Consider the following 22,338-nt stretch of genomic DNA (forward strand, 5'->3'; position numbering starts at 1 on the left):
GAGCACCCATTGAGATGCCAGGCTCTGTCCTGGTGCTAAAGAAAACAAGTGGTGAGTAAAGTAGACAAATTTCTGACCCTGTGGAACTTTCAGGCAGTGGGGAAAATAGGTAAGAACAAATGAGCGATAAATAATGAAGGAGTTACAAACGCAGAGCCCTGAGGGAAAAGCACAGGATACTAGAGAGCCGGATGGGGGACCCGGATGTGAGGAGCCAAGGACAGCCTTTCTGAGGGTCAGAAAGTTAAGCTGAGCTCCACAGGAGGCCTCATCCAGGCCCAGAGGGAAGGAAAGAATGGTTCTGGTAGCAGGAAGCAGTCTGGGCTGAGGGGCTGAGGCAGAATGTGCTCAGCCTGGTCAAGGAACAGGGAACACTGGAGTGACCTGGGCAGAGGGTGCACCATGGGGGAAGATAAGGTTGCAGGGAGGTGGGCAGAGCCAACAGGGAGACCAAGATGGCTGATGTGGATTTATATTTCATCCTGCGAGTCAAGGGAATCCGTTGGAAGGGTTTCAAGGAGGGAAATGGCACAGTCAGATTTGCACTTTAACTGCAAGGTTTAAACGCACATCACTCTGGCTACCGTGTGAACACGGACTCAGGAAGGGCCAAGAAGATTCTGGGGGGACTGGTCGCAATCGTCCGGGGTGAGGGAACAGATGGGGGAGAGGTGATCTGGGGGCAGGGCCGGCAAGCCTGGTGGTGGCTGGCTTGTGGGGCTGTCTGACTCCATGCCCAGCAGGCCAAGCAGCCCTTCTCCAAGGGGAAGATGGTGAACGTGTTGGAACACACCGGGTTCCAGGCATCCTGTGGGATCCCGGCAGCTGCTGGAGATATAAGGTCTGGGCTGGAGATCAAAATGTGGGAGGTGGCGGCATACTGATGGTATTTACAGTGGTGGGAGGAGATGAAATTCCCTAAGAGGAGGGAGAGTTTACAAGAGAAAGGGAGCCTGAGACAGAATCCAGAGGAGCTCTCTCATTGAGAGAGAGGGAAGTCGGGTACCCAGGACCTGCAGAGAGGGGAGGAAGAAGGACACGTCCAGAAGAGGGGGAACAGCACATAGATTATATATTCTTGTCACGGCACAACCAACAGAATGGGAGAAGATATTTGCAAATGACATATCAGATAAAGGGCTAGTATCCAAAATCTATAATGAACTTATCAAACTCAACACCCAAAGAACAAATAACCCAATCAAGAAATGGGCAGAAGACATGAACAGACATTTCTGCAAAGAAGACATCCAAATGGCCAACAGACACATGGAAAAGTGCTCAACATCACTCAGCATCAGGCAAATACGACTCAAAACCACAATGAGATACCACCTCACACCAGTCAGAATGGCTAAAATTAACAAGTCAGGAAATGACAGATGTCGGCGGGGAGGCAGAGAAAAGGGAACCCTCCTACACTGTTGGTGGGAATGCAAGCTGGTGCAGCCACTCTGGAAAACAGTATGGAGGTTCCTCAAAAAGTTGAAAATAGAGCTACCCTACAACCCAGCAACTGCACTACTGGGTATTTACCCCAAAGATACAAATGTAGGGATCCGAAGGGGCACATGCACCCCGATGTTTATAGCAGCAATGTCCACAATAGCCAAACTATGGAAAGAGCCCAGATGTCCATCAACAGATAAATGGATAAAGAAGAGGTGGTATATATATATACAATGGAATATTACGCAGCCATCAAAAAAATGAAATCTTGCCATTTGCAATGACGTGGATGGAACTAGAGGGTATTATGCTAAGTGAAATAAGTCAATCAGAGAAAGACAAGTATTATATGATCTCACTGATAGGAGGAATTTGAGAAACAAGACAGAGGATCACAGGGGAAGGGAGGGAAAAATGAAACAAGACAAAACCGGAGAGGGAGACAAACCGTAAGAGGCTCTTAATCTCAGGAAACAAACTGAGGGTTGTTGGTGTGGTGGGGGGTGGGAGGGATGGGGTGGCTGGGTGATGGACACTGGGGAGGGTATGTGCTATGGTGAGTGTTGTGAATTGCGTAAGACTGATGAATCACAGACCTGTACCCCTGAAACAAATAATATATTATATGTTAATAAAAAAATAAATTATATATATATATATATATATTCTTGTCATGGCAAACCTTGTCTTGCAACCCGTGTCTGTACAGAGGGAAGGTGTCGACTCTCCCAGGGGTCGGGGGGCAGGTACAGAGCAGCACTCCCATTCAGCTGATTGACGTCTGAAGTCTTTAAAACTAGCAGCATAGGTTATTGTTGAGTGTCTTTAAAAAGAATCTGTCACAAATGGGGAGTTGCTCTTCAGTGGGTATAAAGTTCCTGTCCTGCAAGACGAAGGAAGTCCTAGAGATCTGCAGAACCGTGTTTATAGTCAACAATACTGTGCTGTACACACAAAAATGTGTTAAGAGGGTAGATCTCAAGGTAAGTGTTCCTTTTTTTTTAAGATTTTATTTGTTTGAGAGAGAGAGAGAGGGTGCATGTGCACGCACAAGCAGGGAGATGGGGCAGAGGGAGAGGGAGAAGCAGACTCCCCGCTGAGCAGGGAGCCCAACGTGGGGCTCGATCCCAGGACCTGGGATCATGACCTGAGCTGAAGGCAGACGCTTAACGACTGAGCCAGCCAGGCGCCCCTCACATTCAATGTTCTTACTACAACAACAGTCGCTGTGTTGAATGTTACTGAGAGTCCGGAAAATAAGAGGACCAAGGAGTGTCCCTGACAAGGTCTAAATGCATGGACAGGATGGACAGATCTTCAACACCTGCCGAGTTTAAAGCTATTGCGACACAGTACCCACCACATAAACATCTTTTACATTTAATACATTTTCTATGGATCATAGTTGTACCCAGTTTTTAAACACCATATACCCACCAAACTCAAACTCATAACGGTGATTATCTCTGGAAACAGAAAGCTGAAGGCCTACATGTGTGTGTGAATGAATCAATGCATTCTTTGAATAATTCAAAATGCATGTTTAAAATCAAGTACTTACTGAATCTTGGAGATCGCTGGGGATGTTAGTAAGAGATTCCTTGGAGTAGTGACAGTGGAAATGGGGACGCATGGCTCAGATGCCGGGGCTAAGGGAAAGAGCCAGATGCACACATACAGGCGAGTGTAGACAACTCTGGCCTCAAAGAGGGAGCATGGGACTGGGCTAGGGGATGGGAGGATGCTGAGAGAGACAGCAAGAGAAGGCAGGATGGGGGCAGGGGAGGTGACATAAAGTCCTTGGGAAGGTGGGTGGGTGGACCAGAGCCCCACGCAAGGTGTGGCTTGTGCCCTTGACCTGTCCATGGCATAACTACCGCCCCGCTCACACCGGCCCTGGGTCAATGTCGGCCAATGTTAAGCGGAGCCACTAGGGATGGCCAACCAGAAGAGGGCAGCGTCGGCCTTTCAAGAGAAGCTGTGCATCTCGATCCACCTCTCAGTAAGCCGGCTCCTCCCACCTGCAGGGAGGGGGCGTGGCCTCTGTCGGCCCTGGGGGTTAGGAAGGCAATCGTCACCAGCTGGGGCTGAGCTCTGCCCTGCCCTCCCCAAGGGAAAGATGCAGCGAGAGAGTTGGAGACCCCACTGCTGCTGGCCCTACTCACGTGGCCACTTCCCAGCGAGTCGCTCTCCCCCTGCGCCCCCTTGCCAGTCTGTTAAATGCTTCCTCACTGGGCTGTTGTCAGAATCAGGGTAGTAATAATTACCTCACAGGGTTGTTACGAGAATAAAATGAGATCATATACAGAAAACGATCGGCAAAGTGCCTGGCAGGACAGAAGCACTCAGCAACAGTACATGCTTTTAACATCCCTGCAGACTTCAAGGTCTAAGCCCTTACCACCCTCTAACTCTGCTCTTTGGAGGCCAGCCCTGAGGCCAGATGGCCAAGCACAGGGCCCCACCTCTGGGTTTCCAGACACACAGGACTAGTCAGGGGGTTTGAGTCCTGTTCTTCACCCCTAGACCAAGAAGGCTGGAAAAGGAGCCCCTCCCTCTTCTCCCAGAGCCGAGCCCCGGCATGCCTGCAGGGGGACGTCCAGGCTCTGCTACCAGCAAGCTGCGCGCGGTTGGCCCCCAGTCTCCTCGACTGTAAAATGGCCATCTCTCTCCCTACGCACCTCACGGGCTTGATGTGAGACACACATGAATCTAGGTGTGCAAAGCAAGGGCTAATGCAAGGGGGTTTTGAGGTGACAATGGGGAGAGACTCACCTATCACTAAGAGCGTTAACGTCGTCTTTGAGAAAGGTTAACCTGCTTGTTCTCACCATCCCACCATAGTGCACACCTCTTTCCCACCCAGAATCCCTCCACCCCTGTCATCCTGCCCAGGCTAGCTCTCCTCCTTTCTCCTCCAGGGTCCCTTTCTAGAATCCTCCTCACAACACTCAACCATGCTGTTGACCTGGATTTGAAAGGAGTTCCCCTCAAAACAATCATTACTAACCATTAAAAAAAATAATAGTAATGACAAATTCACAAAGCAACGCCCACCAGGTTTGTTCTCACCTCAGGGCCTTTGCACTTGCTGTGCCCTCTGCCTGGAAGCTCTTCCCCTAGTTATCCACCTGGCTTGATCCTTTGCTTCCTTCGGGTCTGTATTCAAATTTCAGCAAAGCTTTCCCTGGCCAGACTACATAAAAGTAGAATCCTCCTTCCCAACATTTCCTACTTCCCTTCCCCACTTTAACTTTCTCCCTACCATTGACCATCTAAAATAATATAGATTTTCATTGTTTAACTTATTTGGTTTTTAGAAAGCAAGTTCCCTGAAAGAAGAGCCTTTTTTGTTTGACTTAGTTTGGTTTGTTCGCTTGCTAAATCCCCACCTGGAATAGAACGTGCCCCCTGGTAGGTGCTCAAAAAAGGTTTGCTGAATGAATAAATATGTCCAAAGCGGTACTCTGAGGAAACTTTGTAAGCTTGAAGCCTTTCATCAACTAAGAACAGGAAGAAAATAGATGAGCGAAGCATTCAACTCCAAGACGGCAGAGGCTGTCTTACTCAACACTGTATTGTCAACCTAGTTATACACTGACCGCACATTGGAGTTCAACAACTAGAGAACGACAGTAAATAAGCAAAGTAAATCTAGAGAGAGCAGGAGGGGAATTAAGTCAACAGCATTAATCTCATTAGAAAGGCAGAAAAATTGGCAACACAACAGAATTCTCAAAGGATTAGTTGAGAAAATGTACTGTCACACATTACTAAGACTATAAAAGAAAAAAAACAATGATAAGAAGGTATTTTTGTTGTTTTGTCTTGTTTTCATTAGAAGAATACCATGTTTAGCTCTTTGCCAAGAGGCTTGAAAATCTCCATTAAAAAGGTGACCCACCTACCCAGAGACACACACACACACACACACACACACACACACACACACACGGCTTCCCGTTTAGAACTTCCATGCTTGTTTCTCCCTCCCTCATCCCTTCAACCCCCCTCCCAAGTGGGTGGCCCGTCCCAGGGGGCAGGGGCCAATGGCACATCACCCCTGCTTCCCCAGGGCCCGCAGGCAGCACCCCAACCTCGTGCGTGCTGAGCAGGCAGCGAGGGCCATTGTGCCGGCGGGGGGCAGGGGCTCACCTTGTTGGCACAGCTGAAGCCCAGACCCAGCTCGGCCAGGACCTTCAGCACACCGGGGCTGCTGTTGCACTTGACCGTGTAGAAGGGCCGGACTCGAGGCAGGCACTTCAGGAAGCAGAAGTGCTTTCTCACCACAGCACCCAGGTCGGCCACGAAGAAGGCAGCGACGTCACCCTGCGCGAGAAGAGTGAATGTGAGACCCTCGCTCGGCTCCCTCCTGGTGCGTGCCACCTGCCGTCCTCCCGGCGAACCTGCCCCAGGCCCGGCTCTGGCCACCAAGCCACCCTACAGTCCTCTGCACAGGAGGCCTGCATTCGGGGTTCTGTGATCTGGCTCCCGCCCCTCCTCCACTCACCGCAGCTCCAGCTCCAGCCCCACACGGCTGCCTTTCCCCACCTCCAAGCTCTTGCTGCCACCGTGCCCTTCGCGCAGAATCCCCTTGCCCCCACTCGGGTCTGGCAAATTCCCAGTCTACCTTCAAGTTTCACCTCCCCCAAACAATAAGGCCGTTAACTCTGCCTTTAATGCTCTCACTGCATTTTGCACATGCTTTCAAAGTATCGGAACTATATACATTCATCTTCTCCAAAAAAGATAGATTCCTTGCAGGCCAAAGCTATGGCCTGCAGCCCACGGCCTTCCACACGTAGGCGCTCGCTGAAGCCTTGCGTGAGTCCCACCGCCGCTGCGACCCATGCCCGTGAGCAACCGGTCATCACAGATTTGCTGAGGGCAAAACATGTACGAGGCTCTGGGTGAGACGGCATTACTTCAACGCTCGCTGGAACGGTTTCCCTTTTATGCTACACTTCTTTTTACTGAAGCCCACTTGGTGTCTGACATGATGCTAAGGGACAGAGCTGACCAGACAGGGTTCCAGCCCTGAAGGGGCTTGGGTCTTGAAGACAGCCAACGCTTTGCGCAATGACAGGCCCATTCAATAAATGCTCCGCGGGAGTTCCTCCACAAGGCAGTGGAGGCCACAGAGAAAAGGAAATACAAAATCGGCCTGGGAGATTAGGACAAAGTGACACTGATGAGTAATGAGGAAGGACAGAAATAGGTAAGGGCGAGAGAGGCCAGCAGAAGGGCATTCCAGGCAGAGGGAATAGCCTGGGCAGAGGGGTGATAACAGCACATGGTGTCATCGGGAAACAGAGCGGTCGTTTGGCCAGCTCCCACGGAGCATGGTCCACTGTGGGCAAAGCTGGGAGCGGGGCTGTGAAGGCAGAGCTCGGGCTTGACCCTGCAGGCGGTGGAGGACCGCCAGACAATTCTGAGCTTGAGCATGGCTGTGATGGAGTCGGAGCCGGTGGGATGAGGCAGGGAGAAGGTCAGTGGGCCCCTAGAGAGATGAGGTCTGAACTACAAAGCCAGGGCCGGGCAGAGCACCCCGGCGGGTGGTGTAAGGAGCTTGGTGGTGCCCTGATGACAAGGGGAAGCCGGACTCCCAGGTTTCTGACCAGAGGGCTGGGTAGATAGTGGTGGTGCTGTTCATCAGGGCAGGGCAGGCAGGAAGAACAAAGTTTGGGGCAAAAACAAAGAAATGGGGGTCAAATGAGCCCGTCTCTGGCCAACAGCAAGGACTGAACGCCAAATATGAAGGAAGATGAGGGCCACAGGGGTCCTTCCAGAGAAGGCAGCTGGGCCTGCACAGGGAACAAAAGACCCACCCCCACTCCCAGTCCCTCACCGCGGTGGCCTGTGAGGCCCCCAGAGTGAGCTCCTCCAACAGTTCTCGGGTGCTGAAGCCCTCCTCCACCATCACAAAGTCTGTTTTGCTCAAGTAGCCAGCCATGCCGAGGAGGAGGAGCCGATGGGCTGGATGAAGCCGCCGCCAGGCCGCCTTAGAAAGTATGCAACACACTGCAGGGGGAAGGGGGTTGGTAAAGTGAGGGGGCCCCCTGGGGGGGCTGCCCTCCGCTGCCCCTCTGACCTCCCCAAGCCGGGGCGCCCAGTCCTGACACACCCCACCGCCAGCACAAGCCTGCGGAGTTTAGGTCCCCTGGGAAGGGTGGGGACGACCAGGAATCCTGACTGGGACAAGGCATAATATGCCTAAGATGTCACTGCCTCTCCGAGCCTCAGTTTCCCCATCTGTAAAATGGATGGATTATTTTGGAGATCCTTTCCAGTTATGAAATTCGGGTTTTAGCAAAAAGGGAAAGAACGAGAGGGAGCAGGAAAGCCAAGAAGCTCGGGTGCGGAAGTTTTCAGGGGACCCTCTGTCTTGACCACGCCCAACTAAAGAGGCTGGGAGTGGCCCCACCAAGGAGTCTCAGCCCCAGAGCAGGAGTTTAGGTTCGAGTCCGCCCCCGCTCCGTGACCTTGGGTACGCCCTGTCCCCTCTCCGAGCCTCAGTTTCACCGTTTGTAAATGGGGGGGGGGGGGCAGGTCCTGACGTGCTAGGATTCTAAGCGTGCATGGGGCCACATGGTGGGTAGGGGTCGTGGGCTCCCGGGCGGGAACCGAAGGCTGAGGTTCTGCCCGGGTGAGCCTTCCCGAGTGCAGGGCCGAGGACCCGCCCCCCACACCCCCTTACCAAGCCCCGTCCTCCTTCGCGGGGGCCAGAGCCAGGCGCGCTGCTAGGGGGGGTCGCCGGTGACCTCGAAACTTGTGCAACACCCCAAGGAGGAGTGGCAGTTGCGGAGCCGAGGCCCCTGCTGAGAGGAGGCAAGGGGGCCGGGGGCAGGTCAGCACTGGAGCCGAGGGCGCCTGCCCCCGGAGGCTCCCCGAGCCACTCCCCGCACTCGCCTTAAAACGCATTTACACGGCTTCGGCCCATAGGTCTCCCCAGCGAGTGAATCGGATCCTCGGCGCCTCCGCTCGCCCGCTCCCCCCGGCTCGGGCCCCGCGGCCTGCGCCCCGCCCGCCCAGCAGCCACTGACCCCACGCCCCGCCTGCCGCCTGCCGCCCGCTTATATAAGCCCCGCCCGGGCTCCGCCCCTGGCGCCCAGGCCCCTCCCCGCTCCGTAGCCCTGGCAACCGGGTGCCGCCACCCCATTGGTCGATTCCGACATAAAGCACTCAGCTCTGCCACCCTGCTCGGCAAACCTGAGTAAGCCTCAATCCTCCCAGCCCCGCGGGCTCCACCGCTACCCCACACCGTGAAGTGGGACCTGCAGAGCCGCCGCCTCAGAATCCCGAGCGCCTACACGCTGGGAAGCTTAGGTCCTGGATCTTGCATCTTAGCGAGCGGGCAGGAAGCCAGGAGGTTTCCTGATTGCTCTGGGAAATCTCTGACTACCTCCTCTCCCGGGTGCCTCTCACCTCTACTCTGGTGATCTGCTCATTCCATCCCTCAAAGCCCATGTCAAATGTCATCTCCTTCTGTTACTTTTCTAATAAAATCCTTCTTATTTAATTACCTCTCCCAGCATCTTCTCTGATTCCTCCAACTCAAAACCCAGCTAAAATGTCTTCAGAGATGTGACTTTCCCAGCTCAGGGCAATCTTTCCCTTCATCCCACCTTCTGAATGGGGCAAACTCCTACTCACCTTCAAATAAAATGTCTCCTCCAAGGTGCATTCTCTGACTTCCTCAACTCAAAGCATTTTTTCTCTTCTACAGCTGACAAACTCCTCCTGCTCACCTATTGAAGTACAGTATAATGTCACCTTCCCTGTCGAGCATCCCATGACTTTCCTAGCCTGGAGGGACAATGGAACTCACAGCGGATATATCTGTGTGGACTCCTCACTCATTTGGCTCTTGTTACCCAGAGCATGAGATTCCTGTTGTTGCTTTACACCTCTTGTTTGGTTACACTTCCCAGCTATTTTGTGAGCTCCCAAGGGCAGGAACTGAGTGCCTGACTCCTCAGAGTGCCCAGTGCCTGGCTGAAGAAGATTCAGTACGTGTGTTACTCAAAAGCTAATCCAAAAGTTCATCTGAAACAGTGATTGTACATGAATAGCTAAGACATCTTTGAAAAAAAAAAAAAGAAGAAGAAAGAAAGAGGATTTCTTCGACCAGATATCAAAATATTTTAGGGGCGCCTGGGTGGCTCAGTCGTTAAGCGTCTGCCTTCGGCTCAGGTCATGATCCCAGGGTCCTGGGATCGAGTCCCACATCGGGCTCCCTGCTCCATGGGAAGCCTGCTTCTCCCTCTCCTGCTCCCCCTGCTTGTGTTCCCTCTTTCGCTGCGCCTCTCTCTGTCAAATAAATAAAATCTTTAAAAAAAAAATTTTTTTTATAAAGCTATGGTCTTTAAAACATCATGGTGCTCTGCAGAAAGAGACGGCAGTAAAACAACAGAATCTAGAATAATCTCATGCATATTGGAGAATTTGATAGGTAATGGGGGCAGCATTTCAAATCCGTGGGGCCAAAGAGCTCTTTAGTCTAACATATGTATTTATGTTCTCTGTCGGGCTGTAGGCTTCTTGGAAGCCCGAGGCACTTCTTGTCCTGCCTCAGTATCTCCCTAGGGCATTGTGCGCAACCTAATCGGAAGGTGTTTAGCATATATATGGTGTAGACCTTGAGAGTACGGAAGATCCATTTTCTGCTCCCCACTCAGCCTGGCCACATGACCGCTGGGTGTCCTTGGTTGGGTCATCCTGCTTCGACCAAGGTTCCCTCTGCCTGGCTTGGTTTCCCCACTGTGAACTGAGAGGGTTCAGACTGAATGAATTCTCTAGGCCCTTCTGCCTGGTAACTTCTTGCTTTCTATGCATAGGAGCACCCTTTCAGGGGCAGTCCGCTTTACAGGATGGGTCATTGCAGGTCCTGGCAGGTCCATGCTTTGAGAGATTTGTAGTCATTTGCACCATAATATGAATTATGACTGAGGTCTTCCTGAGACTAAACATCTACTGATTAGGAGGGGGTAGACCGACATAGCTATGGCAGAAACCTCAAAGGGAGCCCTCAAGAAAAAGATGACAGTAAGAGAAGAGTAGGGGCACTCAAAAAAACTGGCTCTATTTTTTTTAATTATTTTTTGAGCTAGCTTGGATGCCATGGTCTAAGTCCACCTCACTAGCTTTTTTCATCACCTGGTACATAGTTAAGTGCATAGTGGGGCCCATTCAGTATTCTTACTGAATGAATCAAAAAAGGTAAGAAGGAACAAGCCTGAATCTACTCTGTACATTTGTAATTTGTCAAGGGTTAGTAGTCAGAGCAGAAAAATCTGTAACGCTGCACTGCATACAGATTTATCTTTTTCCCTCCTGGGTATGTGATGTCACTGAATCTCCATGACAACCCTATGTCATAGGGGCTATAATTGTTCCCATTTTAGAGATGAAGAATCTGAAACTCAGAGAAGTTCGGTAACCTGCCCAGGGTTACATAGCAAGTAAAGGGGGAGCCCAGATTTAAACCCATCCGTCCCAATTCAGTCTTTATGCTTACCTGCCAACCGGTGCCTGAGCGTTTGGGCCCCAGCTCAACAAAAGTCACGCAGTCATCCTGCTGGCATCCAGACCAGAGGCTGGTGACTCCTCTCCTGACAGTCTCCGGTACCGCTCTTACCCATGCACAGCCCTCAGAAACACGCTGCTGAAGCAGAACAAAGAGCCTCTCATCTCTGGCCAGGATCGTGTCAGGCAATTTCAACCCATTCTTCCTAAACCAATCATAATTACAGTCACAACCACCACAAAAATATAAATGCCTTACGTGTGTAGAGAACTGGAGAGTTTACAAAATACTTTCTGGTTCATCATTTCATTCAGGCTTCCCAGTGCTTCACGGGATTGGACATCGGCTCAGTTTAGGCTTGGCTGAGGAAAATAAAAGGTCAAAACTCACAAAGCGGGACGCCTGGGTGGCTCAGTTGGTTGAGCGTCTGCCTTTGGCTCAGGTCATGATCCCAGGGTCCTGGCATCGAGTCACGCATGGGGCTCCTTGCTCAGCGGGGAGTCGGCTTCTCCCTCTGCCCCTCCCCCCATACTCGCTCTCTCACTCTTTCTCCCTCTCTCTCTCTCTCCTGAAAAAATAAATAAATAAAATATTTTTTAAGAAAATATTTTATTTACTTAAGAGAGAGAGAGCAGAGCAAGAGAGAGAACATGGGCAGGGAGGAGGAGCAAGGGGAGAGGCAGAAGGAGAAGGAGAAGCAGGTTCCCCACTGAACAGGGAGCCAAGTGGACTGGATCCCAGGACACTGAGATCATGATCTGAGCCGAAGGCAGACGCTTAACTGACTGAGCCACCCAGGCGCCCCTATTAGTTCCGTGTTACAGATGAGAAAATTGGGGTTAAATCCTTTGTCTAAGGTCACACGGCTAGTGAGTAACAGAGCTGGGACTTAACAACTCTGGTCTGGCAAATTTGATGCCTATGAAAGTGGCCCCGGGAATGGGGCAGGAAGCCAGAACAAAGAAGGCAAAGACCAGGCCAAGAGCAAACAACAGGAGACCCAAGAGAGGCTGAAACTGAGAGTCAGACACAAGATGAACTGGCAGAAAGGGCACGAACTGCAAACTCCCAGGAGGCATCAGTGCGATGGAGACTCTGAAGCAAGGAAGCAGAAGCTGGAAGTAAGGTCAGAGCTGTCTTCAAGTTGAGGATGGAAATGCATAATACCAGTAGCCGCCATGGATTGAGCATCTTCTAGGCCCCGGGCATGGTATTATGCGCTTAATGACAATAATAGCTGACATTGCCAGAGTACTTGCCCTCACGAGGCCTTGTGGTAAGATGGTTATAACCCCTAACCTCGCAGCCGCCCTATACGGTGTATGCTTGTTGGTAGTAGGGGGGAGGTGACATGCAGGAGATGCTAAACTCCTCAAGGTCACATAGCGTGTGTGTGGCACCACCAGGCTACATACATTTCCTCCAACCTCACCACAAGTCTGCAAGGTGAGAATTATTACTCTCATTTCATGGGTGGAGGAATCTGAGGCCCAGAGAGGCCAAGTGATTTTCCCAAGACCACACAGCTGACAGATGGCAGAGCCTGACTCCAACTCAAGGCTGTACAGTGAGGAAATTGGAACAGTGTAGCCCTGGGTCATGTGGGAGCAGACTTTGGACCCTAACCCTGGGAACCCAGAATTCTAGTTATTAGTGAGGTGTCTGTGTCCCCTGACACAGAAGCTCGAGTGTGTTGACTGAAGATGGGATTATTGTCACACCCCTTCCCTAGACAGACAAGGTGTTGAGAGGCTGAATTTGGTAGTTTGGATCTCTTTACGTTTATTTTCACTCTCTTTTAGGCTGAACACAAATGTGAAAAAATAGTAATAGTGTGTGACAATTAAGGAATTCACACACCCTCTCTCAAGCCGGACCTGAGTCATTTCTGACCAATGTGATAGGAAAACAATAACAGCCAAATAAAAACTACTCGGCTGAAAATTCTCCCTTTCTCCAGCTGCTGTCCCTGGAGCCACTGGGAGGGGACGGAAAAGGCTGTGGCCTCCCCCGCCTTCTCCGGTAGCTCTCAGATGGATGCACATCACGATTACCTGGAGGCCTTGTTCGAACAAATGTCTGGGCCTCGCCCCGGAGTTTCAGATTCGGCAAGTCTGCGATGGGCCCGACAGTATGCATTTCTGACAAGTTCCCGGGGCCTGCTGAGGCTACTGGCCCAGGGACCACACTTTGAGAACCCCTGCTTCAACGAAATTGAAGCACGGCCGGCAAAGAGGTCAAAGCTGAGTACTCTTGAAAGAAGAGCATCAGGTTCTCATCCTGAGAGGTAGGATGGGGCAAAACCCAACCCGGGCTGAACGGCTGTACCGTCTCTGGATAACAAGAGAACACATTTCGGGGGTGGATAAGCGTCAGTCCATCTCCTGGCTGGGTGACCTTGGCAAACTTACTTATCCTATGTGAATACCCCCTTTATTCATCTGTGAAATGGGCACAAGAATGCCTACTTCCTAGAACTGGTGTAAGGAATTCACGAGTGTGTAAAAGCTTTTGCCTAGTGCCTGGCACATACATTCACAAATGCATCCTAAGTGGTAGCAGTTAGTATTATTACCCTGAGTCAGGGGTGCAGGGGGCCAGAGGAGAAAATCCAGAAATGTATCAGAAGGACATTGCTGGGGCAGAGTGGGAGAAGCAGCCCCACAGGGAGGTTTGTCTGGGGACCTGGGCTGAGGGACACCCAGCAGCGGTCAGGGGCTCAGGGAGAGTCAGCCCAGTGTGAGGGGGTGGGTGGTGGAATTCCATTCCATTCCCCAAGAAATTGGGACCGAGGCCCATGTGCTGAGCACTGAGTCATGCAAGCCTGACCCAAGCTGGGCCTCTTTCTAAATTACTGTAGTAGTCATGTTCTCCTCTGGAAAACTGCTCACTCACCCCCAGGAAGAGTGGAGCCAGGCAGCCATGTCTGTACCTCAGGGCACTCTGCTCCCCTCCCCCGCTGCTGACTAAACATCCCCACAGCCTTAGGCCTCCAGCGAACGCACCAATCAGAGACACAGAGACTGTGCTCAGGTGATAGGTCAGAGCCACGGTCAATGGAATCCACTCTAGAGGGAGCCAGAGGCTTCTAGTCCCTCCTGGAGTCTGAGAGAGACTCTGGGTCCTTTGGGCAGGCTCCTTCACAGAGGTCACATAGCAGCGTCCTTAATGACATGGACACCAGGCCTCCTGCCCTTGAAAGGCACAGTGTCACTTCCTCTGCATTCTATTGGCTAAAATGGGTCACCGAGCTGACCCAGATTCAATGTGGGATGAAGCTGGTTCATTGGGGCCATCTTGGGAGACTAGGTGCCCCCAAAGCCATCCAGTCTCTGTCCTGCCCACTGCCCCAACTCTGAGTCGTGCCCATCATCTCTAGCCTGGAGGTCTGCAATAATTTTCCAAGTAATCCCCTGTGCTACTCTTCCCTCCTGTCAATCTAGGCCCCACACAGCCCCCAGAGTGTTATTAAAATGCAAATAATGTCAAAATGCAAATTAAGTCAGTCCCTATTTCAAACACTGCCAGACTATCCTGGTTGCTAATGGGATCAAGTCCTGGACCCTTGAAAACGCCTGTGATGCCCTCCGTGAGGGACCCAGCTCCTCACTCTCCCTGCCCCCACCATGCCCACTGTCCCATAGCTCCTCCAACCTGCTTTGCCCTTTCCTTTCCTGGGGCCTTCCCGCTCGCAGGTCCCTTGGCCTGGAACATTTTCCCCACCTCTTCACCTGCGCCACGGCTGCTCATCCTCCAGGTCCCTGCGTAAACGTCCTTTCCTCAGAGAGGCTGTCCCCGACACTTGGGAGCAGTCAACACATTTTTTGTTGCGACTAAGAAAAAATCTGGCTCAAACAGAAAGGGAATTTCTTTTTGCCTCACGTACCGAAGTCACTGGAGGGTAAAACTTCAGATGCAGACTTCGCGTCAGGTCTCGGCTCTGCCTTCCTCGGGACTGGTTTCCTCCTCAGGCGGGCTCTTACCCCACCACCAGCCCTGGACCCCAGGACTGTCTCCTCGGCTCTGCCTCTGACTGGCCGGGTCTGGGTCCAGAGCCACCCAAATAAATAAAATGAAACCCCCCCCAAAAAAGAATATAAATCCTTTAAAACAATATTTTATTTTAAAAATTCATACAGAAAAATTCTAAAAATAGTACATACCCTTCACCCAGACTCCCCAAATATTAACATTTTAACACTATTTGTATCATTTTTTTCTCATGTATATTTATATATGTGTCCATACACATGCATATTGTGTATCTGTACCTACGTGTCCGTATAATTTATTTTTTTCTGAATTGTGTGAGAGTAAGTTGCAGACCTAATTTCCCTTTACCCCTAGTATATCAGTGTGTATTTTGCCAGGAATGTGCTTTGTCCAGCTGTCCGTGGGGCTCACTTGGATATGGCACACCTCACCTCCTTCAAGTCTTCGATCAAAAGAAACTTCCTCAGGGAGGCCGACGCAATCCACCTTATAAAGATGTCAACCCGCCCCCTCCATATGCACTGTTTTGACTTCACTCTCAGGTCCTACCCCCTCTTTACTTTTTCTTCTTTTACAGCACTTTTCACTTTCCAAGATATGTTGGAATTTATATATTGTCTATGTATGGTGAACTTCATAAGGACGAGGATCTTGTGTTCACTAAAATATCCCATGCTCCTAAAACAGTACTGAGCAGATAGCAGACGGTCAACAAATACTCATGGAATGAATGAATGAATGAATGAATGAATGAATGAATGAATAGGGCAATCTAATGTCAGAGCAAATGAGTAACACAGTGCTTTTCAGCAGGTCCTGCCACAAGCCACGCACGTTCTCAGAGCTGTTCTGTGATGTCCTCTGGGGCTTCCGAGGCTCTCAATGGGACCATCTGTGATGCTGATTCACAGAGCCCCTAGCCATTGCGGGGTTGACCCAAGACAAAGTTAGCAGACCTCAATTTTGCCATTGTTACCTTTGGCTTCCCTTTCTCTCTCATTCCCCTCCCCCAAAGCCCTCCTTTACCCTATTACGCTTCTCCCACACGGTGACCATTCCCCTCTGTCTGGCAGAGACAGGACAGTGCCGTACAGAGAGCACAGGGCTGGAGTCCTTGGAAAAGTCGCTTCCCTCTCTGGATCTCAGTTCCCTCTGCGACTCCTGTGATCTCTGAGATTCTCAGCGCTGGGATATCACCATCGCCCCCGTCTCTTTATATCATTGCCCTGGGGAATCTGGACTGAGATTGTGGCCTTTTCTCTGACAGAAGAATGCACGTGGGTTTTTTCTCACAGGGAGTAGATAAGAAAAATATTTTCAGGTCTGGGGTTTGCTGCTTCCCGGCCTCTCAGCGAGGGGAACTAGACAAATCTGGATTGAAGTCTAGAGCAGCCACACCCTAGTAGCTCTAGGACCCGGGCAGCTGGCTTCAGGGCGGCAAGCTCAGTTTTTTCGGCTGTAAAATGGGTTTAGAAATACCTAATATGGTGGGAAGAGTAAATTAAAAGATGCACGCCAGGCACTTTGCATATCACCTGACACACAAAAAGTGTTCCAAAAATAGGAGCTGTGATTAGCTTCAGAGCCCTGTGTGGATTCCTGCAGGTACACCTGGGCATGAGGCCGGCGTGTGGGAGGGGGATGGAGGAGCAGTTCTGGGGTCTTCTCCCCATGGCAGGTGTGGGGGGCGGGGCGCTGGGTGCAGGTGTTTCGGGGCTGGTGCGGTGGGTGGGTAGAAGCTGTAGCTATGCTGAAGACGCCAACTCCTGATGTCTAGACAGAGCTCCAGGCCACTCATCTCCCTGTTCCGGAGACTGAGCCCAGAAGTCTGAGTCACAGAAAGCGCTTGAAAGTCCCCGGGAAAGCCAGCTGGGCCAAGAGCACGTAGAAGCTGTTTTCCTCACATGTTTAGTTTATTGAAATACCGTATTCATCATTTATAGCTGCAGAACAAATAACTCCCAAAGCGTCGTGGTTTAAAGCAATAAGCATTTATTATCCCACACAACTTCTGAGAGGCAGAATCGGGAGGCAGCTTAGTTCAGAGTCTCTCATGAGTTTGTGGTCAAGCAGCGAGCCAGGGCTGCAGACACCCGAAGGCTTTAACTGGGACGGAGGGACGCCCTTACCGTAAGCTCGCGCACATCGCTCTTGGCAGGAGCCCTCAATTCCTCTGCCACACGCCCTTCTCCATAGAGATGCTCAGCACATGGCCTCTTCCAGAACAAGCCGTGAGAGAGAGAGAGAGAGACTAAGATGGAACAGCAAAGTCTTTTATACCCCAATCTCAGCAGGGACTCACCATCCCTTCTGCCATCTAGGGGACAGGGTTTGCACTAGGGCATGCACACCAGGAGGCAAGGGTCCCCGGGGCTATTTTGAATGTTGCCCACCACAGGTATAATCTACACATGATGAAACTCACAGATCTTAGGCGAACCGCTCCCCTTTAACAAGCAAATATTCTCAGGTGACCCACACTCCTATCAAGGTTTAGAACATTTTCACCACCTCAGACTATTCCTCATCCTCAGAACACTGCAGGACATCCATCACCTCCTGCCTCGTCCCAGCCACCCCACCCCCACCCCCAAGCGACTACTGATCTTACTTATATCTCTTTATAAACCTGGCCTAGAGCTTTATAAAGATGGGATCATACAGTCTGGACTCTTTTGTTCTGCATGATGATCCAGAGATTCATCCATGTTGTTGCTTTTTATCATTGAGTTTGCACCTCTCACCTTTGTGATGCCTACCCTTATTCAACGTGCCCTTGACCTGACACCGGGCAGTTAACACTTCACGTTTCTCCTCCCGCTAGACTGTGACCTGCTCAAGGACAGAGGCTGTATCTCACTTATTTCTGGATCCGCAACATGAGTTCAGTGTCTGGCAGGCAGTAAGCGCTGGGAACTGTCCCATTCTGGGATCTGGAGGTGTGGCAGGATGGGAAGTAGGGGTCACAGGGAAAGGAGGGGCCAGGCAAGCTGGACACTGGCCAGAGACATGTTCACTGGGGCCGGAAATCACTCCGAGACCCAGCATCCATGGGTCCCAGGAGCTCAGAGGGCTCTCCGACCAGAGGCTCCAGGACAGAGAGGGGGTTTCAGTCCTACAAATGCAGAGGGGTAGGGCACCTGGGTGGCTCAGTTGGTTAAGCGACTGCCTTCGGCTCAGGTCATGATCCTGGAGTCCCGGGATCGAGTCCCGCATCGGGCTCCCTGCTCGGCAGAGAGTCTGCTTCTCCCTCGGACCCTCCCCCCTCTCATGTGCTCTCTTTCTCATTCTCTCTCTCTCAAATAAATAAATAAAATCTTAAAAAAAAAAATGCAGAGGGGTAGTGAGTCCAAGGCTGTCACCCTGGAGGTCACCCTCTGGCCCCTGGAAAACTCACTAACTGGGGACAGGCCTGAAAAGAAGGTAAAAATGGATTATTCCTTTACTTGTTTCTCCTGCCCTTTCACCCAACAGCACACCTGACAACTAGCCCAAACCCTCTGGCAGAGTCCATCCCCTCCCCCTCACACTGCTCACACTGGCCTTGCCCTCAGCAAGGCCCCGAGGAGACCAGGGCTAAGGCTCCGATGGCCGATGCCCCGTAGGCTTTCTGGAATCCCAGGGCCCTAGAGCCTGGACTTTGGGGTCAGGGGGCCAAGTCCCTGCTCTACCACTTCCGGCTATGTGACCTTGGTCAGATTACTTCCTGCTCTGCAAAAGCAGGAAGTCCTAATTCTCAACTAGTAGATGAGTACAGAACTGAATGAGGGAAACTGGTTAGCACTGTAGCTGGTAGGGAGAGGGTGGTGGGCCTTGGTGGGAGAAGGTGCCCACTGGGACCTTCCTTGTTTATCCAGAAAGGGAAATGAGCCCCAGAATCCAGAGTTGAGAAGAAAAGGCATGCACTGCTCTACCTTCCAAGCTCAGAGGATGACTGGCTCCTCCCAGGGCTTGATAGGAAGCACCACTTCAGCAGAACCAGCACTCTTCCAAGGGTGTTGGAGGCGTGTTGCCAGTAAAAAGCCACATATCCCTCTCTCCTGAGGGGCAGACCAATGGACTGGCTCCTCCCCTGAGGCAGGGCCCCAGCTGTATTTTGCAAGGATGGCCATCATATCTCCCATCCCACTTGTTCTTCTGCAATGTGACCTTATCACTCCTCCATCAAGAGAACCAGTTAAATCCCATCCTCTGGAATCTGGACTGGCCTTGGTGACTCACCTGTGACGACAGAATACAGTGAAAATTACCCTGCTTGACTTGGAGGCAAGGCCAAAAGATCTCTCAGAAAGCTTACTCTACAGACACTTCTTCTCATGGCCCAGCTACTATGCCATGAGAAGCCACGCCACGTGGACAGGCCACATGCCAACCCTCCAGGTGACAAGGCCGACAGAGCCTTTGAGCCATCCCAGCTAAGGCTCCAGCCACCCGAATGAAGCAGCCTCCAAGAGATCCCAGCCCCCCACCATTTGAGTCCTCTCAGCTCAGGGCACAGACATCCTGGAGCAGTGTATCAGCTACCTAATGCCGCATAACAAATGACTCCAAAGTGTAACAACTTCAAACAATAAACAGTTATCCTCTGCCACAGTTTCTGACAGCCGGGAATCTGAGAGCGGCATACCTGGGTGGTTCTGGCTCATGCTGTCTCACAGAGTCGCAGTCTGCCTGTCAGCCAAGGGCTGCAAAAGTCTTAGACTTTCCCTAGGGCCAGAGGAGCCATGGCCACGTCCAAGCTCCCTCACATGGCCACTGGTGGGAGGCCTCTCTTCCTCTCCAGGCTGGCCTCTCCATGGGTGAGTGTCCTAATGACACGGCAGCTGGCTTCCCCCCAAGGGATCCAAAAGACAGAAAGGCAGAAACCACAATATCTTTTATAACCTAGCCTCAAAAGTGACATATGATCCCTTCTGCCATATTTGACTGGCCACAGAGACCCACCTTGATACAGAGTGAGAGTGGACGAACACACAAGGGCATGAGTCCTGGGAGGCATCTCGGAGGCTGCCTACCTCCATCAGAGTCCAGCCATGCCCCCTGCATCCTTTCAAATTCCTGGCCCACAGAATCTGCGAGGATGGTAAAATTCGTGGTTGTTTATGCCACGAAGTTCGGGGTGGTCTAGTACACAGCACAGGACAAGTGGAGCAGAGTCCAGAGAAGTATTCTTCAAGTTTGGGGTGCCAATGGGGGGAATGGCCTCACATTCCCGTGGGTGTCAGCTGAAGCCCCTGTACTTCTGACCCGCCTCGGTGCTAACTGAAGTAGGGCAAAGGGCACCCGAGAGAGAAGGCCGAGGGTGTGACTGGGTGGCCAGTGGGTGAGAAGGAGTGTCTATAGAGTAAGCTTTCTGAGAGACCTTGTCCATAGGCTCCGGGATTGGGGCCACACAGGGTAGATGTGATGGGCACAGCAGGCCTGCTGGGGGCAAAGTGGTGAGCCTGAGGCCACCAGCGGAGGAGAGCACTTTGGCACCGAGTCCTTTCTCAGCATGGCCTGTGCAGGGCCCAGCCCCCCACTCCATGTCTATAGACAATGAGCTGAGCAGCTGTGATGACAGGAAATCAGCCCCCTTACAAGCTGTGAAGAAGGGGCCCGCCAAGGGTCAGCAGGGGACACCTAAGTTTTCCTTCTATTCCTCCCCACCAGAGGGCAGAGAGGAGAGGGCAGACCATGACCACCTCCCCTCTCACCACAAGTCCTGTCTGCTGGGACTTGGAGTCCAGTACGAGATTAATATTTGAAAATAGGCAAAAAAAAAGGATAAAGAAAGGAGGAAGGAGTGAGAGAGAAGAAAGAGGAGGAGGAAGGGGAGGAAAAGGAAGAGGAAAGAGGGAGGGAAGGAAGGAAGGAAGGAGGAGGGAGGCATTAGAAAGACCAAGTTAATGCCCAAAAGAAGAGACTGCATTAATAACTAAAATGACTGAAAGTTTCAGAACCAGCTGGAGGACCAGTGGGTAGCAGTTATTTTTCTAAAAGAAAAAAAAAATTATTTGATATTTACCTTTAAGTGTTGATATTCCTCTGTCAAGTTAGTTCCAGGAGCCTTTATTATTACTCTTGTTGTCCTTGGCTCCTGCTCTCACCTCGTACATTCACGCTCTCATAAGCACTTACTATATGCTGGTCACAGCCCTGTGCTAAGTACAGTGAATTAGATGTGTGTCTAAGTACAGTTGGTCCCTGTGTCCTGGTCCGTTCAACCTCCAACTCTCTCCTAAGCCTCTGTCCACTTCCTCCACTGCAGATGTCTCTGCCTCGGTTCAGGCCTCGGTAGCTCTCACTTGGATGATTTCCTTGGCCCTGGTCCCTTGCCATCCAGACCTTCCTCCTTCTCCCTTTCCCAGAGAGATCTTTCCAAAAGGCAAAGAGGATCGTCGCTCCCTGTTGAAGACAGCTGGTTGTTTCCCAGCCTCCATCCTTCCTTTAGTAATAGAGCCTCTGCCTTTTAGCCAAACACATGTCTGCCCAGAATAGAAACTACATTTCCCAGCAGCCCAGTCGCTAGCCAAGGCCATGCGACTGAATTCTGGGTGGTACAATGTGAATGAAAGTGATGTGGGCAAGTCCTGGGTTATGCCTTTCCAGGGAAGGGGTAAGTCTGCCACATCCCTCGTGCTTTTGCCTGCTGCCTGAAATGCAGAATTGATGGTGGGAGCCGGAGGTGCCCTCTTGGACCGCAAGAAGGAAGCCGTGTGTTGTATAAGATGTCAAAGCAACAAACCAGAAGGAACCAGGGTCCCTCACCATTGTGGAGCCACCATGCCCACTCTGGCTTGCCTATCTGCATTTTTACATAAGCAAGAAGTAAACGTCTATCTTGTTTAAGCCACTGTTAGTTTAGTGTTTTTGTTACTGTACCTCAGCCTGTTTCCTAACTAATAAACACTCCAGCTCAAAACTCTTGCAAGGGCTCCTTCTGTCTTCAGGTTAAGTCCAAGCACCGAAAGCCAGCATCCAAGACCCTTTGAGATGTCGCCCCTGTTAGCCTGGGCTCTCGCCTTCTCTGTTGTTCCTCTTTAGTTTAAACTCTCTGCTTTAGTCAGACTAAACTGTTTGCACTTAGCAAATGTGCTAAGCTGATTCATGCTTCCAGGTCTTTGCTTCAAGGGTTCCCTCTGCCTGGAATGCCCTTCCCCCTTCTTTGCTGCCTCCTTCCTGCTCATCCTTCAGGACTCTCTTCTGGAGTCATGTTCTTAATAAAGTTATCCTAGAACCACACCCCCACCCCCGAGGAGGTTATTTGCCTCGGCTAGATGCTCCCTTAGCACTCTGTGTCTATTTCTCTCGGCCTGTTAGACTACAAACTTTGGGAGGGCAAAGATGGTCCTTGTCTGGTTTGCAATTAATGCCCAGTCCCTACCATA

The 22,338-nt window shown here is 51.3% G+C and overlaps 1 protein-coding gene and 1 long non-coding RNA gene across 8 annotated transcripts in view; both read right to left on the reverse strand.

Annotated features, from left to right (window-relative positions):
* The window catches only part of AZIN2 (antizyme inhibitor 2), a 43,002-nt gene extending 31,266 nt beyond the window's left edge, over window positions 1-11,736 (reverse strand). Inside the window, exons 1-5 of one of the 7 annotated variants that reach the window (XM_064589513.1) lie at window positions 11,234-11,514; window positions 10,967-11,110; window positions 9,103-9,197; window positions 7,298-7,470; window positions 5,605-5,778 (exon numbers count right to left, since the gene is read on the reverse strand). In XM_064589513.1, the coding sequence (XP_064445583.1) occupies window positions 5,605-5,778; window positions 7,298-7,470; window positions 9,103-9,133 (378 nt within the window). In that variant the 5' untranslated portion in view covers window positions 9,134-9,197; window positions 10,967-11,110; window positions 11,234-11,514. Of the gene's footprint in view, window positions 1-5,604; window positions 5,779-7,297; window positions 7,471-8,146; window positions 8,496-9,102; window positions 9,198-10,966; window positions 11,111-11,233 lie in introns of those variants that run through there. The other 6 variants (XM_064589516.1, XM_045898151.1, XM_045898155.3 and 3 more) reach the window with 6 other exon arrangements.
* Window positions 11,737-16,795: 5,059 nt separating this feature from the next.
* LOC123858412 (uncharacterized) lies at window positions 16,796-21,423 on the reverse strand. The gene is made up of 3 exons (XR_006794156.2): window positions 20,976-21,423; window positions 18,883-19,189; window positions 16,796-17,184 (listed from the first exon to the last, which is right to left on the reverse strand). It is a non-coding gene; the product is annotated as an uncharacterized LOC123858412 (long non-coding RNA).
* Between the last annotated feature and the right edge of the window lie 915 nt (window positions 21,424-22,338).

This window comes from Mirounga angustirostris, unplaced genomic scaffold (assembly GCF_029215605.1).
Source record: "Mirounga angustirostris isolate CCGP_5_RB_7025 unplaced genomic scaffold, mMirAng1.0.hap1 SCAF_4, whole genome shotgun sequence".
In the NCBI taxonomy this organism is placed as follows: Eukaryota; Metazoa; Chordata; class Mammalia; order Carnivora; family Phocidae; genus Mirounga; species Mirounga angustirostris.